Below are 17,117 nucleotides of genomic sequence, written 5' to 3' on the forward strand. Positions count from 1 at the left end.
CTCTGGTGGCCGAAGGCATTTCAGCAGACGCTTTAAGAAAGCACTGCTCTACTATGGCACCAGTCAGATGGAACTCAGTATACTGAAGAGGTGATATGCAGTAGGATCGCCTAGTCACTAGGCCTAGAAGGTGCAATAAATCATGATCACTGATCATGACAGTGTGGAAGAACAGAGCATCTCAGACCTAACATAGTAGAGTATAAGTATGAACAGTGACTGGCACAAGAGGGGATTATTAGGGCTCACGCTGTATAAAAATGGGCCTCATTGTGACTTATTTAGGACAAGCAGAATTTGCAGATTGGATTGTTGACAAGTTTAGGGTGACTTCCCTTCATTTAAAGGAATGACGGTACCAAGAGGCTTATTGTTACAATGCTAAGGCATTTATTCCTACATCTTATTTTGACAGACCTTGTGACAGATTGCAAGGTGGATCACAGAAAGACACAGATGGACAACTTCAGTTGTTTTTTTCTTCTTTTTGCGCTGCGCTGAATATATATTTTATTTATTTTACATTTTGATTTATGTAGAAATATAAATATGCACAAAATCAAGATTTTTTTTTTATTTGAGAGAATGTTAACTTTATGTTTGCAGATTGCAGAATGTGCAGATACTCAGCTCTGACATGGAATATTAAAATCCCAGACATCAGTGAATGCAGAATATTTTGGTGTGAAGCATACTGAAGCTTAGCAATGGACATGCGAGGCCATCAAGAGTATCATTCATTCAGGTAGATACTTGCCATCTCATCCTACCAAAAAAAAACAAAAAACAAAAAAAAAACACCATGACTTACACCATCAGTATATCAACACAAAACCTGCATCATTACGAATACATTCAATTTTCCTTTTTTCCCCCATTTGTTGTTTTTTTTTTTTGCTCTGAGGTGCCCAGAAATAGCCCACATTAATAAATAAACTGAACAGCTGTTATGAAATATTCACAAGACTCTTTAGGTATGATTGGTGATCACTGTAAACTATTATTTCTAGGTTCTAATCTCACTCCTCCATTTTGGACTGGCATCCTACCAGTACTAATATGTAAAATAGGTCTGTTCTTAATACACACTAGATAGACTTTATGAAGATTCAGACTATGAAAGGCCTAATAATTAGAAGAAGAGTTTAGAAATCAGTTGGAGCGAAAAGAGCATGGCCCATGGTCCAGCACTGGGACTGAGAAACAACTACATTACTAACTGTAGAGGCATTACTTTGTCTTTAGGGGGCAGTGTGCTGTTGCTACCTCGGGAGCCTGTGAAGTCACCATGGCGGTACTCCAAATATGCCCACCCGATACATCATTTGCATAGATGTTGTCATCCTTGTGCCATTCATAGGTCTTCTGCCGGACCTTGGTCTGGGTTCCATTTGACTCTATGTTCTGTCTAAACAAACAAAGCAGTTCCTTAGAAGTGTCTTTAAAAACAAATCCATGACAGAACACACACTATAAAGCTCATTTAAATATACACAGATGAAAAATGTTAAAACATAATGCATCTGGATGAAGCACTTACTTGTATTTTTAATTTGAAAAACAATCCTAGATTAAATGAAAATGTTAATCATTCTGTAGTTGAGTGGTGGCTCATTATCATTTAAAGGAACAGGCACTCAAACAAATAGTTATGAACAGGGTTGTTTGGACAGACAGAGAAGCATGTTGTGCTGGATGATCCTGGTAGTATTTGGTCCAAAAAATATCAGACATTTCACTAAGACCCCAGGGAACTGTTTTCCTTATTGTAAAGGGCCCCCCTTCAACTGTCTGTACAGCATATGTGAAGAAATGTCATGATTTGGCAATATTGTAAAGGGGAAACACTGACGTAGCACACTCACACCTTCAAAATGGCTAATAGGAAAGCTGAGCATTTGATGACCATCGATGACCATTGATGATAATTGATGTCAAAATTACAGAAAACTATGAACACTAAAAAAAAAAAGCTTAGTTTTCCTTGTATGGGGTGATTCCCCTAGGTGGACAACACCCATCCCAGACCACCCATACACATGACCCTAAACCTCTGGACATTTGCATTCAAATAAGTAGTGTGTTTCTGAACTCAACAGATATCCAAATTATTCAAGGAATAAAATATAGCCATAAAGTCTGTGTTCACGCTTTGTTTATTTCATGATAATAAAACATTTTTTGCCTGACTGAAGTGCATGTTTTTTCCTTCCCCATTGTTCAAACGCATGTGCATCAGAATGTTTAATTTTCATTCTACAATCATTAAAATGATTGGTGAGGAACTTTTGGACTCACCTACACTGGCTTGTGTTCTCGGAACCTCTTGTATTTTTAGCTCCTCTCGAGTGTTCATGTCTGAAATGAAAGCAGATTGAAGAGTCCTGTAAATATGTGAGAGAAAACTGTAATGCATAAGAGAACTTTTAAGCTTAATGAAAAAGGTCTGTTCCTCCCTTTTTAAATCTACTACTCTATTGAAGGTGCTGCTGGGTATTAAGTTTAGCTCAGTGCTAAGATACCAGATAAACGTAATTGTATGTAAGGTCGGTTCGAACCCAGCAAGTAGGCAGCCTACTGGGAGAGCAATCATGCTCTAATGGTAGGCCCATGTGGAAAAGTAAAGTAAACAACCAAAGGGGGGAGTCGAACCCCGGCTGTTGTGTTGCGAGGTGAACGCACACCTGCTAGACTGCGGTGGCCAAAAAACCACCTGCACGTATAATCGCTCTTCAAAGGAATGGAAGATGACAAATCTAGAAGGAAAACAAAACTAAACACTATGCCGAGCGTGGAAAAAGGGAGAACCAAGGATGCCACGGGAAGGAGGGCAGAATCGATACCAGAAAACAGGGAGGAACGGTAATGGCGAAGGGGAGTCTTAGGAGAGAGACAGATTTGAGGGGGAAAACTGGAGAGGAGAGGGAACATGTAAAAGCAGGTACACCCTCACAGCACAGAAGTGAGGTATAGCACAAGGGCTCACAGACCTCAATACCCAAAGTTACCAGCTAGGCACTTTGCTCAGAACTTTGGTGACTGAGTCACTGGGCTTATATAGGCCTAGCCCAGCTGTTGGGCATTATGCCTGATTAGTGGTGTACCTGACTCGAGACCTCCCTCTGGTGGCCAGAGGGGGCCTCGGCATGGCACCGACCCTTACATTGTGGCTGAATAAATAAATCATGTAAAACTACCTCTTTTTCATTCTTCTGTGGACACCTACCACAACTATTCCAAGGACAATTAAAACTATGGCCGCCAGAATGAAATAGGTCAATCCATCAGTGCCTGGAAAGAATGGAGGAAATGACTTAAGAACAAGCAGCAATGTCCTTCTGCGGTTTCCCCTACACACAAGTGAGAAGTATCCAGTACCTTGTGCCAGCTGTGGAAAGCCAGACATCTGGTAAGTGTCATTGCCCAAGTAGTTTGCTGCCTCACAAGTTACAAAGTGGCCCGTTGGCCCTGTCATCACTGACACTGTCGTCATTCCCGTATAGTTATTTGTCATGTTGAAGTGAGGAAGGAGAGCACTTCTTCCATCAACAGTCCAGGAGATGCTGGCGTTTGGCTCCGCCTCCACCCAACACATGCAGTGTAGAGATCCTTCCCTCTCCCAGCAGGCTGAGTCTGGCAGGATGGTGGGAGGGACTGAGACACGGAGACAAAGTCATCAGCAACACAATCACAAAATCTTACTGCTGTGGCACCCAACCCAATATCCCACGTTTAAAGGGGCAAGAGGCAGTGAAGGTTTGCATGACACACTGGTGTTATTACAGCCACAGTCTGGCTCTAGAAGGACAAAGAATCATGGGGCCACAGCAAAATACTTGCAAGAGACTTTCATGTTTCCTTTGTCATCTCAAAGTGAGAAAAAGAAAAACCAACAAACAGGTTTTGTTTCTGGCACATTCATTTTCAGATCTGTTTAGAAGTGCATTGAGTGCATAAGTCACATTTGACTGTGGTCTGTCTGATCATGTCTCTAGAGAGAATTTAACAAAGGCCAAGGTAACCAATCATTAAGGCAGCACAGTAGATCACTTGACCAAGAGTGACTCTCTTTTGAATGCTTGATGGATTATGGACATGCACATCTTATCTCTCGAAGACGTAAATCAACCCTCCCAGGATTAAATCATGTGCAGTAATTCTAACACAGTATATGAGAGTAGATTGAGCAGGTCCATGTGTCCAATCATCTCTCACTGTGAGTCACTCCAAAGTACATAAAATACAGTAATAATTCCCTAAGACTGAGGTGTCAGACTCCAATTTATAATAGACATACAATACAATAACAGTATAAATGATACCACAATAAAATAAGAATACAATAACAGTATCAATTAAATTATGCTATCCTAGCTATACATCTTCATTTAGTTTTAATGACACTCCAAACTACAGTTGGGTTAACTTGAATAAGATCTATTCTACAAAGTACACCTTAATTCATATTTACTGGAGTTACTGATACAGAGAAACTGGGGTCCCACAATGAAAAGAAGATACAGAGCTACATGGGCCTGGAATTCTGGAGCAGGATGAAGGCCACTCGTAGTTGGCCACTAGGGGATTGCTGTCACTACTGCATGTTAATGAGATGTTACCACCCTCAACCACAGGCCTTGTTCAACTGATATTTATGGTTGCATGTGCTGGGGCATCTGCAGAAATGAATTTAATATAAACTATATATTCATAAATAGTCTACCAACTAGATTATGTAACTGTATACAACACAGAGTTCATCACAATTGCTTTGAAATTCTCTTGTATTCTTGTATGGACTAATACAATGAACTAATCTCATGATTCCCCCCTGCAACCCAACCTGATATTTAATTTACATTTTTAAAATATGTTTGATGGTATAACATGAGGAAAGCACAATTGTATAGTAAACACTCACATAAGATGTGAATTGCATCACTAATTGCAGTGTTTCCATCTGACATTCTCCTGCATGTGAGCCTTTTACCATGGTCTCGACGGCTGGCATTGAACTGAGCGTGTGCCACAGAAACCCACAAGCCACCCGAGTCCTGTGTAGTGGTCACCTCATTAGAAACAGAAGACAGGCCCAGCCATTCCAGCAGAGGTGGAGACACTGGACAGGAGTGCCGGACTGTGCATTTGGCTGAGAAAAGCGTTCCTTCCACTTGTGTGCTTTCTACAGAAATGCGAGTCTCTGAAGGTGCCACTGTATGAAAAATACAAATGTTAAAATCAGTGGTCAATATGATTACCTGGGCCAAAGTCATAATTCTTTTCATAATTATTTATTAAATTTACTTAATAAACTTGTCTGCGTGTAGGTTTTGAACATTGTTTCTCCTTGTGTACTCACAGACTTTTATCTCTGTGTAATCTCCATATATGTTGTGAGGATTGATCCATACATACACACTTATTCCTCCATCCTCTTGGCGAACATTGTCAATCTTTAGGCTACAGTTTCCCTGCATAGCATTTCCCAGGAGTGATGTCCTTCCTCTAAACTGATTTATTATATCTTTGGTGTCTTTAGAATACACTGGAGGGTATCCATAGTGCTGATACTTGTACCAAGTCGCATATGTGTGAGATGTGGTACTGCACGGCACCACCACACAGGTTCCTTTGATGGCTGTAACAAATTTTGGCACCCGCACCTTCGAGCATCGACATGAGCAGCTCAGGAGTGAAGCTGGGAGACAGGACAGAGTGTAGAGTTTATTCAGTTTCACTAGATCAGTGCAGATCTTTTGTGATGGATGGACTTTGGCTTTCAGCTTTACAGAGGTTGGTTTCAAAGTGGATGTAAAATGAGTTTAGCTGATCCTTTTATGCAAAGCTACTCACAATTATTACTGAATACAACTTGAGCAATTGAAGGTTAAGGGCCTTGCTCAGGGGCCCAACTATTACATTTTGGCAGCACTGGGTAACCTTCTGAATACTTGTCAAGTATCTTAGCCACCAAGCTAAACCCTGTATGTGTAACATTATAGCAGGGACAAGGTGAGAGGCAGAATGCACGAGCTTTTTACTAAACTGAAACAAAACTAAGAATTAAGCTACAGCTACAACTAACTGACCACAGGGGAAACCAAACACAGGGCTTAAATAACCAAAACAATCGAGCACTAACCAGACACAGGTAACCATATGAACAGGGAGAACCAAAACAAAGACTGGAATTGAGGAACAGACGAGGGGCAGAGAAAACGAAACCAAGAAAAGGAACAAACAGGAAACAAAGGAAAACAGACACGGCAGGGAAACCACAGTAGCAGGGACGTCAGGAGGGTGGCCAATCGTGACAGTGACATGCTCCCATGAAATTGCACTATTCAAAGATTAAACAAAGGTTTTTGATAAAGCCAAAAAGCAGCTTAAAAATTGTTTTAAAAAAACGATAGTTTGATCTGCTCTATCAGTTGCACCAATGAGATAATGGAAGTGCAAACCTGCATGTTCTGCTTTTTAGAATGTGCCCTATAAATAATGACATTCAAATGAATTAATAAATAATAAAGCCTTCCTTTATAAGTTGTCATCCTTCACATATTTATTCAAACCTTACTGGAATATTACTGGAGCTTTTCTACAGGAATGCTGCAGTGTATTTTTGCCCCATCTGCAAGTATCAAACCAATCATTTGGCAAAACATGTATTACTGTAGGTATCCCAGGACAATTATAAAAGAATACTTATAACTGGACCACTGTTGAATATATCAAGAACCTACAGTGAACATCCTAAGTTTTCTACCCTGTGGGGCGTAACATGAGACATTCATCATCACTTTCACAATCAGGTAAAATCATGGTCTGTTGATCTTTACCTGTTAGAAAGAGTTTAAGCACTCTGTCCATTACTGCACACTTCAACCTAGAAAACAGATGGAAAAACATAGAGGAAGTTGAAACAAACTGAGTTCAGTTGCAGCTGGTGAGTTTCTTTCTAAGCCATTCCCAACCCAATTCAGTTTGCATCTCAGTGACATGGAGTGCTTGCGTTTATTTTTAAGTATATTCTATAGGACACTGTAATGCAGGTGAAAACCAAACTTCTTCCAAGTTGGTACAGAAGTAACCACTAAAGCAGTACTAAGCAATCTAAGTTGAATTATCTCTATCTACAGAACAAGTAGGAAGATGGCAGTTTATTTATTGTTCCTAATTGTGAGTTGACATGTAAATCACATAATAATGTTAAAAATTAGCATTATTTTACTTAGGAAGTATCAAAGTTAAACATTTTATTCTGTTTAGGTAGACTTGTGACTTTTAAAGCCTTTACATAAAGTGCATACAGAAGCTTTTCAGACCCTTTCAAGTTAGTGACTTTTTCTTATGTACCAGACACATCTTAAAATGGATTCAGCAATTTTTGTCTCATCAATGTGCACACAATGCTCCACAATGACAAAGCAATAAAAAAGGTTTTGGAATGTTTCATAAATAAATAAAAAATTTAAAAAATATTGCAATTACTTAATTTGCAGACTTGTTGTTCAAACAGTTGCAGATGAGCATTGTTGTATCCTACTTCTTACAGTGATCCTTGAAATACTGCTACAAATTCAGTGGTGTCTACCTGTGTCTATATGACTGCCTACACCTCTTGGCAGAGTCTACACCTGTGCGTATACCTGTAGGTAACTATATAAGATCTCTCAGTTGATGGTGCATGTTAGATTGAAAACCAAGATAGAGTAAAATGTGCATAGACCTGCAACACAGGACTGCATCAAATCACGGATCTGCAATGCAGCAATGAAAGTGCCTCCATCTTGCTCAAATGGAAAACATTTGGAACCATCAACATTCTTTGTAGATTTGGCAACCCAGCCACAAATGAGTAATTAGGGATGAAGGGCTTTTATCATACAATTAACCAAGCACCCAACGGTCAGTATAAATGAGATCTAGAGTTCCTTTGTGGAGATGGCATAACCTTACAGAAGGTTAACTCTTAGTGCACCACTCCACTAATTAGGACTTTTATGGGAGACTGACAAGCTAGAAGGCATTCCTTACTAAAAAGAACATTAGTATATGATTGGAGATTAAAAAAGGGATCTAAACAACTCTCAGATCAGTAAAAGTAAGATCCTCTGGTTTGATTAAACAAAGATTGAACTATTTTTCCACAATTCCCTGTGATATGTATGGAGGAAACCAGATAGAGTATCATCTCATTAACACCTTCTCTACAGTCCAACACGGTGATGGCAGCATCCTGCTGTGGGGTGTTTTTCTGCAACAGCGACTGGAACACGAGTCAAGACAGAAGGAAAAAATAGATGCAGAAAATATAGAGCATCTTAGGTGAAAACTTTTTGCAAAATGCCTGAGACCTCAGGCTGAGGTGAAGGTTTAGATTTTGAAAAAGACTGGAGATATTCCACCCAGCAAACCGAGGAGTGGCTTCAGGAAAGCTATAGAGGTGAGAGACCTGTTTTTTGTTAAAAATCACATACCTTTTCTAAAGTGCCATAATACAATAGAGATGCTAGCTAACAAAGCAGAGCTAGTGATCAATGAGCTAAAGATTTTTTAAATTTGGTAAAAATGTTGTATTTTGTTGTATTTGCAGACTTCCAATTTCAAACAGTTAAACATTAAATATATTAACTGATATTCCTAATAAGATTACACAGGAAAAATCTAATTATTCCTTATTGATAACTCATTTAAACCTGAGAGATTACGCTTCACAAGAGTTAATGCAAGCAGAATAAATGAAAAAGCCATTTGTACACTCCCCCCAGTCCATATGTCTAATCATACATCAGTATGTTCAATAATGAGAAACTATGTTAGGAAGGGCACATATATTAGGAAAAACAAAACACAAAAAAATAGACAAAAAGACAAAAAATGAAAATATTGCTCATAAGAAGAGTTAAATTCCACTAGTTAAAAGAATATTACTTAACCTGTAACCTGTATGCATTGATTTATCCATACTTTTCTTACTATAATATTATCTAGGCCAGTACTTTCAAAAGTAATATAAGCTGTTTGAATATATAAGCATATTCAGAAATGCTTTGTTAGAATGAACTCTTTATCTCATTTTTATGTCAACTTTCATGCACTTTTTCAGATCTTCTGATAATACATTTTTATGAAATTAACCATTTATTTCAGTTTATTTTTTCCTTTTTCTGGACTCCCTTGTAAACCGATTTCAGTACAGTTTGTCTTTATTTCACAAGATATTCTGATAAGCTCTACAAATGTTTCTTTAGAACTTCAGATTACTCTTTCTTATAGAGGAACTCCAGTCTGGATCAATTTACCAACACATCTAAAAAGCTGAAATCATCTCTTCAGGTTCAACAGAAGATCAAAACTCATTTCCTCTTAACCTAAAGTAGATCATCTGTATATCAATTTAATGTGGCTTTTGTGTGTCTTTTTTCTTATTCCTTACAGTTTAATTTTTCTCACTTTTTTCTTTCTTTCTTTAAAGTGTTTTATTGTTGTATTTTTTCAACACAATGTATTGGTTGCTAGTTGTATTTTCCCTCATATATATATATATATATATATATATATATATATATACACACACACACACACACACAGTACACATATTAAATAAATACATTTCCAACAGAAAGCTGCACTGAGTTTGTGGGGTAATTACCAAAACAAAGATCTGAGGCTGTCACTGCTGCACAAGGTGCTTTAACCAAGTGCTAAGGATAGGGACTGAATACTTATGCTAAATAGATATTTGTTTTTATTTGAAAATAAAGTTATAAAACATCCAAGAACTTGTTTTTGCATTGTGACTTTGGACTTTGTGTCTAGATTTATGAGCAAAAAAATTGTGTTGAAATAATTTAAAGATGAATGCGAAACATACCAATATTAGTAACTATGGTGTGTTCCCTTGCCCAGTACAGAACAGCTGTAAAAGCTCACTTGCATAAAATCTAAATGAATCTTGCCTTGAGTTTCTTATTTGCCTAGTGTGGTTTTCATGTTCCTGTTTTGGGGGATTAGCATCAGTCAACAGCATTAGCTTAGACTAGGTTTTAGGAATTCCTCATTACTGTTGGTTTTTAGTTACCTTTTAGTTATGTTAGCTGAGCCATGTGGGCTTCTGTTTTTGTTGTTTTTCTGTTAATAAGCAGAATCCCCCTGCTATAGTGTCCACAGAAAATCTCATCAGATCCTTTATCACATATGCAGGGAAATTGCTTTTTGTAGCTCTAAATAGTAAAACCAGTTTTTGGTTTATATATAGATATATATACTTGCACAAATGCACTACTTCTGCATTTTAATGTATGAAATATCATTCTTCTTATTAGTATTTTTATATTATTATTATTATTATTGTAGTGTTTTTTGTTGTGTTGATGTTTCTTACCTTCCTTCATGTAGACACCACACGCGCTGGCAAATAAATACCAGTCCTTTGGTCATGTTCTTTATAGAAAACACTAAAGAAAGCCATTTCTGACTTCCTGATTTGAACACACTCTCATATTTCTGACTTCCTCTTTCCTTCAATTAAACATTATCACCTCAGGAGACTTCATTTTATCTTTGACATTTAATCTCTGCATGACCATATTAGTGCCAGTTTCTGTCATGCTGCAATTCATTTTTTTTAATGTAAAAATGTCTTACATCAAAAAATATTCACAGAAAATCTGTTTTGAGACACCAGTGTCCAGCTGTCCATAGCAGAAAACAATAGAACACTGAAGCCATGTGATAAAAGCACAGAAAAGATGAGCCAGTAAGTATCGGAAGTCTTAAAGCAGTGGAAAAGGTCTACAAAGATGATCTCACGAAAGAGAAACTTCTGCCTTACAGTAACTCTGCCTTTTTGGAAAGGAGTTTCCTGTCATTCAGGAAGAACTCAGTCAGAAAGGATTACATCACAGCACAGCCAGAGTGAGTTGTATAGCCCCATATAAAATTTAAAAGATTATCCAAGATGAAATTTAGTTAAGTTGTATTCTTGCCAGGATATGGAGCTGTGGTTTAGATTTGATGGTATGGGGTAGTGTAACCAGGAAAACAGAAACATATTTGGCACCACAATTTAAGAGAAACACTAGTACCAAGGAGACATTTCAGACAAGGTACTCTGAACAGCATCAGTTTCAAACTAGCAAGACATAATTCAACAGTCCAGTCAACATTGTATCATTGGTACAGAAGAAGGGCCACAGAATGCCATTTCTGCTCAAAACAGCAACTGTCTGATGTGAACACTATAAAAAAAAAAGCAGAAATGAAATTGAACTGCTCATTTTAAGAACAAATGGAAAATGAAGGGGGAGACCAAAATGACACACGACGAAGGCAACACATCTAAGCAAACTAAGAAAAAAGACAAACTGCTGAAATCAAACATACCATATACAAATTCACCATTTTCAAATATTTACCACAATTAAATTTTTAACTAAATAAGGACTGAAGAGAGAAACATGGCAGTCCATGCTGTGCACATCTCCACTCACCCCCGGGTCTACTGCCCAAGTCCATGTCAGGTGCGACATACATAGTTTCAAGTTTTCAAGTTTCAAGTTTGTCACATACATAGTCATACACAGTATAACTCGCAGTGAAATGGTTTGAGAGTGCTCTGTCCAAACTGAGGAAAAAGAAAACAGGGGTGTATTGGGAAATTTTTATATATATATATATATATATATATATATATATATATATATATATATATATACACATACATACACACACACGCTTTTCCAATATTGTTCAATTTCCAGCTTTGGTGGGTCTGTTCTTAGGCTCTTAGCCTGCCACAGAGAGTACACTTGGCTTGTGGGAGAAGCTGTTTATTCTCCTGGCTTTTACTTTTCTCTACCTCTTCAGGTGGGCAGCCAGAGCTGGTAATATTTGCTTGGCAGTCTCCAAGGCCTTATTTATGGACAGCTTGTTATACCTCTCAGGTAGCTTCAAGTATCTTACACCTTTCTGCAGTTCTGATAGCTGGCTAACATCCCTCTGTGTTGCACTCATCTTTCCAACAACCTTCTCCAAGGGAGATACAGAAAGAGAAAAAAGACCAGAAGTTTGCCATCCATCCTAACCTTGCAACAGTAAAGTTCAACAGAAATTGATGTAAGATCAGGCAGAGTTAGAGCTCAAAATTGCCAGAGTCAAAAAACCTCAATTCTATTTCTGAACATTTTGGGTTGAAGAGTACTGAAGAAATGGACAGCTGAGGCCATCAAGATATTTGCAGAGTATCATTCGTTCAGGTAGATATTGGACATGTCATCCTAAGAAACAAACAATCAAACAAAAAACATCATGACTCTGTTCTTAATACATACAAGATAAACTTAATAGTAAACTTAAAATTAATAGATGCATCTGATAAGGGTCAACTGTAAACTACACAGTGCTTTTACTCTCCAGGGTTGAATGTGAGGAACACTAATTTCTTCATTACTAGAGTTCATCAGTTCCAGATATGGGGGGCACCCTGCTCTGAATGTGTGTATTTTCTCTGCCCCAGCCCACCTGATTCAGACTATGAAAGGCCTAATAATTAGATGATGAGTTTAGAAATCAGTTGGAGCAGAGAGAACATGGCAGATGGCCCAGCACTGGAACTGAGAAACCACTACATTACTAACTGTAATAACATTGCATTGTCTTTATTGGGCAGTGTGCTGTTGCTACCTCAGGAGCCTGTGAAGTCACCATGGAGTTATTGTAAATATTCCCACCACATGCAGTATTTGCATAGATAATATCAAAGTTGTACAAATTATTGCTCATCATCTGTTGGGTATTGGTCTGGGTTCCACTTGACGATGTTCTGCCTAAATAAACAAAACAGTGTTCCTTAGAAAAAAACATCTACAACATATTAAAATTAAGTATTGTAATAACTTAAAATATATGTACTGTTATTGTACATATACAGTTGAAAAATGTTAGAACAAAACATTTGCATGAAGCAATTACTTCTTACGTTATTCATTTGCAAATCAAATCGAGGTTAAATGAAAATGTTAATATTCTCTAGTTGAATTAATTTGAAAAGTAAAAAGATTAATTTATTTTTTGTGTACAGTCTAACTGGAATTAGAGTCTAAAGTGGGCAGGCCAGTGGAGGACTGAGGCCTAGTAGTAGACGATGGAGCAGTAGTGAAGCATCTGAATACATTCAGCAGATTAATCAAGAGACAATTAATTTAACTGTTTAAATAAGATTTGTTTATAATCTGATGAATTCGATTGTTTTTCACATTATTTAGAGTGTCTAAATTCATATTTGTAGATTTTTTCATGATCAAAATGACAGAAAACTATGAACGTTCAGAAAAGTTTTCCTTGAAGGGGCAGATTCCTCTGGGTGTTTTTGTATTGTTTCTGAATTCAACAAATATTCAGATTATACAAGGAAAAAAATATGGCCATAAAGATTGTGTCCACACTATTTCTAGGTAATAAGACTTTTGTGTGACTGAAGTGCATATTTTCCTTTGCTACAGTTCAACCCAGAATGAGTCATTTCCATATTAAAATGATTACAAACATGACTGCAGAGGAGCTTTTGGACTTACCTACACTGGGTTGGGTTCTCTGAACTTGTATTTTTAGCTCCTCCTGAGTTTTCATGTCTGAAATTAAATCAGTATGTACAGATTGAAGAGCAAACAGACTATAAATATGTGAGACAGAAATCTGGTCTATTAAAAAAGAAAAAAGGTAACAATAGACCTTAAAAGGTTTATTGTTCCTTTCTCCTTATATCTACTGTTCCATTAAGGGATGCTGCTGGTTTTAAATTTATCCCAGTACTAAGACACCAGATAAATGTAATTGTGACTGTATAAATGAATCATACAAAACTACCTCTTTTTCAGTCTTCTGTGGACAACTATAACAATTCCAAGGAAGATGAAAACTATGGCCGCCAGAATGAAATAGTAAAATCCAACAGTGCCTGGAAAGAATGGAGGAAATGACTTAAGAACAAGCAGCAATGTCCTTCTGCGGTTTCCCCTACACACAAGTGAGAAGTATCCAGTACCTTGTGCCAGATGTGGAAAGCCAGACATCTGGTAAGTGTCATTGCCCAAGTAGTTTGCTGCCTCACAAGTTACAAAGTGGCCCGGTGGCCCTGTCATCACTGACACTGTGGTCCTTCCCGTACAGTTATTTGTCATGTTGAAGTGAGGAAGGAGAGCACTTCTTCCATCAACAGTCCAGGAGATGCTGGCGTTTGGCTCCGCCTCCACCCAGCACATGCAGTGCAGAGATCCTTCCCTCTCCCAGCAGGCTGAGTCTGGCAGGATGGTGGGAGGGACTGAGACACGGAGACAAAGTCATCAGCAACACAATCGCAAAATCTTAACAAAGACCACGGTCAACAAACAGTTCACTTGACCAAGAGTGACTTTTTTATGAATGCTTGATTGATTATGGACATGCACATCTTATCTCTCGAAGATATAAATCAACCCTCCCATGATTAAAACATGTGCAGTAATTCTAACACAGTATATGAGAGTAGATTGAGCAGGTCCATGTGTATAATCATCTCTTACCATGAGTCATTCCAAAGTACGTAAAATAGAGTAATAATTCCCTGAGGCTGAGGTGTCAGACTACAATTCAGAACAGACACACATCAATTTAGGGATTTCTTCCCCATAACATACCTGATGTACAAAATAAAGGAATTGATATTGAGATTTTATTGAATCTATTGTGTTAAATAATCTAAAGAATATATCAGTGTAATAATGTGGCCTGTAAGAACTGTTGTTTGACAGCCTTTGCTCAACAGGTAAATGCACCAGCTACTCACAATGGACATTCAGAGACAGTTGGTCTGATTCACCCAGTCCGATGGAGTTATGGGCAATGCAGGAGATTTTCATATCTCGTCTGACATCTTGAAGCAATAAACTTCTTGTCTTGTGCTTAATGGTGCTATTCATTTGGATGATGCGCCACTCATAGCTAGCCACTGGAGGGTTGCTGTCACTACTACATGTTAATGAGATGTTACCACCCTCAACCACAGGCTTTGTTCCACTGGTATGCATGTTCACATTTGTTGGGGCATCTGCAGAAATGAATTTAATATAAACTATATATATTCATAAAGCCTTATTTCATATAGTCCACAAACTAGATTATGCAAGGATACAATACAGAGTTTATCTCAATTAGAGTTTAGCAGTTCATTTGATGGTTTGAAATGCTCTGGCATTCTTTGTTGCATTTTTAATGTGGTTTTATTTTTAACGATGAATTAAATTTATTCTCATCTATCCCCCTACCACCCAACCTGATATTTAATTTACATTTTTCAAAACGTTTAGATAATATAAAATGAGGAAAACATTAGCGTAGTCTTTACTCACATAAGATGTTAAGTGCATCACCAGTCGCAGTGTTTCCATCTGACATTCTCCTGCATGTGAGCCTTTTACCATGGTCTCGACGGCTGGCATTGAACTGAGCGTGTGCCACAGAAACCCACAAGCCACCCAAGTCCTGTGTAGTGGTCACCTCATTAGAAACAGAAGGAGTGCCGGACTGTGCATTTGGCTGAGAAAAGCGTTCCTTCCACTTGTGTGCTTTCTACAGAAATGCGAGTCTTTGAAGGTGCCACTGTATGAAAAATACAAATGTTAAAATCAGTGGTCAATATGATTACCTGGGCCAAAGTCATAATTATTTTCATAATTATTTATTAAATTTACTTAATAGGTTTTGAACATTGTTTCTCTTTGTGTACTCACAGACTTTTATCTCTGTGTAATCTCCATATATGTTGTGAGGATTGATCCATACATACACACTTATTCCTCCATCCTCTTGGCGAACATTGTCAATCTTTAGGCTACAGTTTCCCTGCGTAGCATTTCCCAGGAGTGATGTCCTTCCTCTAAACTGATTTATTATATCTTTGGTGTCATTAGAATACATTGGAGGGTATCCAGAGTGCTGATACTTGTACCAAGTCGCATATGTGTGAGATGTGGTATTGCACGGCACCACCACACAGGTTCCATTGATGGCTGTAACGGATTTTGGCACCTGCACCTTCGAGCATCGACATGAGCAGCTCAGGAGTGAAGCTGGGAGACAGGACAGAGTGTAGAGTTTATTCAGCTTCACTAGATCAGTGCAGATCTTTTGTGATGGATGGTCTTTGGCTTTCAGCTTTACAGAGGTTGGTTTCAAAGTGGATGAAGCTTAAATTCATGATGACTTAGCATAGAGCACAGAGAATCAGTGCCACAGAATAATTAGATAATGACCAACAAGGTTTAAATAGGAACACTAACGAAGGACAAACGAGGAACAGCTGGAGCTAAAGGGGAGGAGACAGGACACCATAGTAACAGACGATAGTAGGAAAACAAGGAAGTGCTTTAGGTAGCCAGGGAAACGGGGGACACTCCGACATGCGAGCATGACCATCACCTTGACATAGTGTTCTGCAAATATTATGGGAACCTTTTGAGTTTTCTTCTAAAAACACCAGAAAAACTCCGCAAATACAGTAACGTGTCAATGGAATGGCACTATTCAAAGATTCAACAAAAGTTGTTGTTTTTTTATAGTCACAACACTTAGTTTTGAACTGCTCAGTTACACCAAAGTGATAATGAATGTAAAGGACTGCATGTTCTGATAAATAAATATATTAATAAATAATAAAGCCTTCCTTTATAAACTGTCATCCTTCACATATTTATTCAAACCTTACTGGAATATTACTACAAGAATATTCTACTGTAATTTGGCCCCATCTGCCACTCTCAAACCAATCATTAGGAAAAACATCTATTACTGTAGGTACTCCAGGACTATTTTGAAAAGAATAGTCATAATTGGACCACCCTGAGTAAGTTTTCCACCTGTCTCCCATGGGACGCTCATCATCACGTTCACAGACAGGTAAAATCATGGTCTGTTGATCTTTACCTGTTAGAAAGAGTTTAAGCACTCTGTCCATTACTGCGCACTGTAACCTAGAAAAGAGATGGAAAACAAACATGGTAGAAGTGCACTTGCTGCTGGTGATTTTCTCCCAAAGCCATTTTCAACCCAATTCAGTTTGCATCTCAGTGACATGGTGT

At 38.0% G+C, this 17,117-nt stretch overlaps 1 protein-coding gene and 1 long non-coding RNA gene across 3 annotated transcripts; both read right to left on the bottom strand.

The window, feature by feature from the left end:
• Positions 1–916: 916 nt before the first annotated feature.
• Positions 917–11,538, bottom strand: LOC145643342 (myelin-associated glycoprotein-like). The gene is made up of 7 exons (XM_081722621.1): positions 11,496–11,538; positions 5,360–5,698; positions 4,922–5,212; positions 3,379–3,654; positions 3,198–3,291; positions 2,299–2,358; positions 917–1,408 (listed from the first exon to the last, which is right to left on the bottom strand). The coding sequence occupies exons 1-7, from the start codon at positions 11,536–11,538 to the stop codon at positions 1,231–1,233; spliced, it is 1,281 nt and encodes a 426-aa protein (XP_081578747.1). The 3' UTR covers positions 917–1,230.
• Positions 11,539–11,735: 197 nt separating this feature from the next.
• On the bottom strand, positions 11,736–13,962 carry LOC145645906 (uncharacterized). Of its 2 annotated transcripts, XR_014116141.1 has the most exons (4): positions 13,870–13,962; positions 13,578–13,634; positions 12,688–12,830; positions 11,736–12,281 (listed from the first exon to the last, which is right to left on the bottom strand). It is a non-coding gene; the product is annotated as an uncharacterized LOC145645906 (long non-coding RNA). The 2 variants fall into 2 exon arrangements; XR_014116139.1 differs by lacking the exon at positions 13,870–13,962 and having other exon boundaries at positions 13,578–13,747.
• Between the last annotated feature and the right edge of the window lie 3,155 nt (positions 13,963–17,117).

The sequence above is a fragment of the Electrophorus electricus genome, chromosome 1, assembly GCF_041902795.1.
Source record: "Electrophorus electricus isolate QZ-2024a chromosome 1, ASM4190279v1, whole genome shotgun sequence".
NCBI lineage: Eukaryota > Metazoa > Chordata > Actinopteri > Gymnotiformes > Gymnotidae > Electrophorus > Electrophorus electricus.

Coding starts and splice junctions, on each gene's coding strand:
- LOC145643342 (XM_081722621.1), bottom strand. CDS start 11,538: ATGTATGTCGCACCTGACATGGACTTGGGCAGTAGACCCGGGG. Junction 5,699..11,495: donor CTTGGGCAGTAGACCCGGGG/GTGAGTGGAGAT, acceptor CCTGTCTCCCAG/CTTCACTCCTGAGCTGCTCA. Junction 5,213..5,359: donor TTACACAGAGATAAAAGTCT/GTGAGTACACAA, acceptor TTTTTCATACAG/TGGCACCTTCAGAGACTCGC.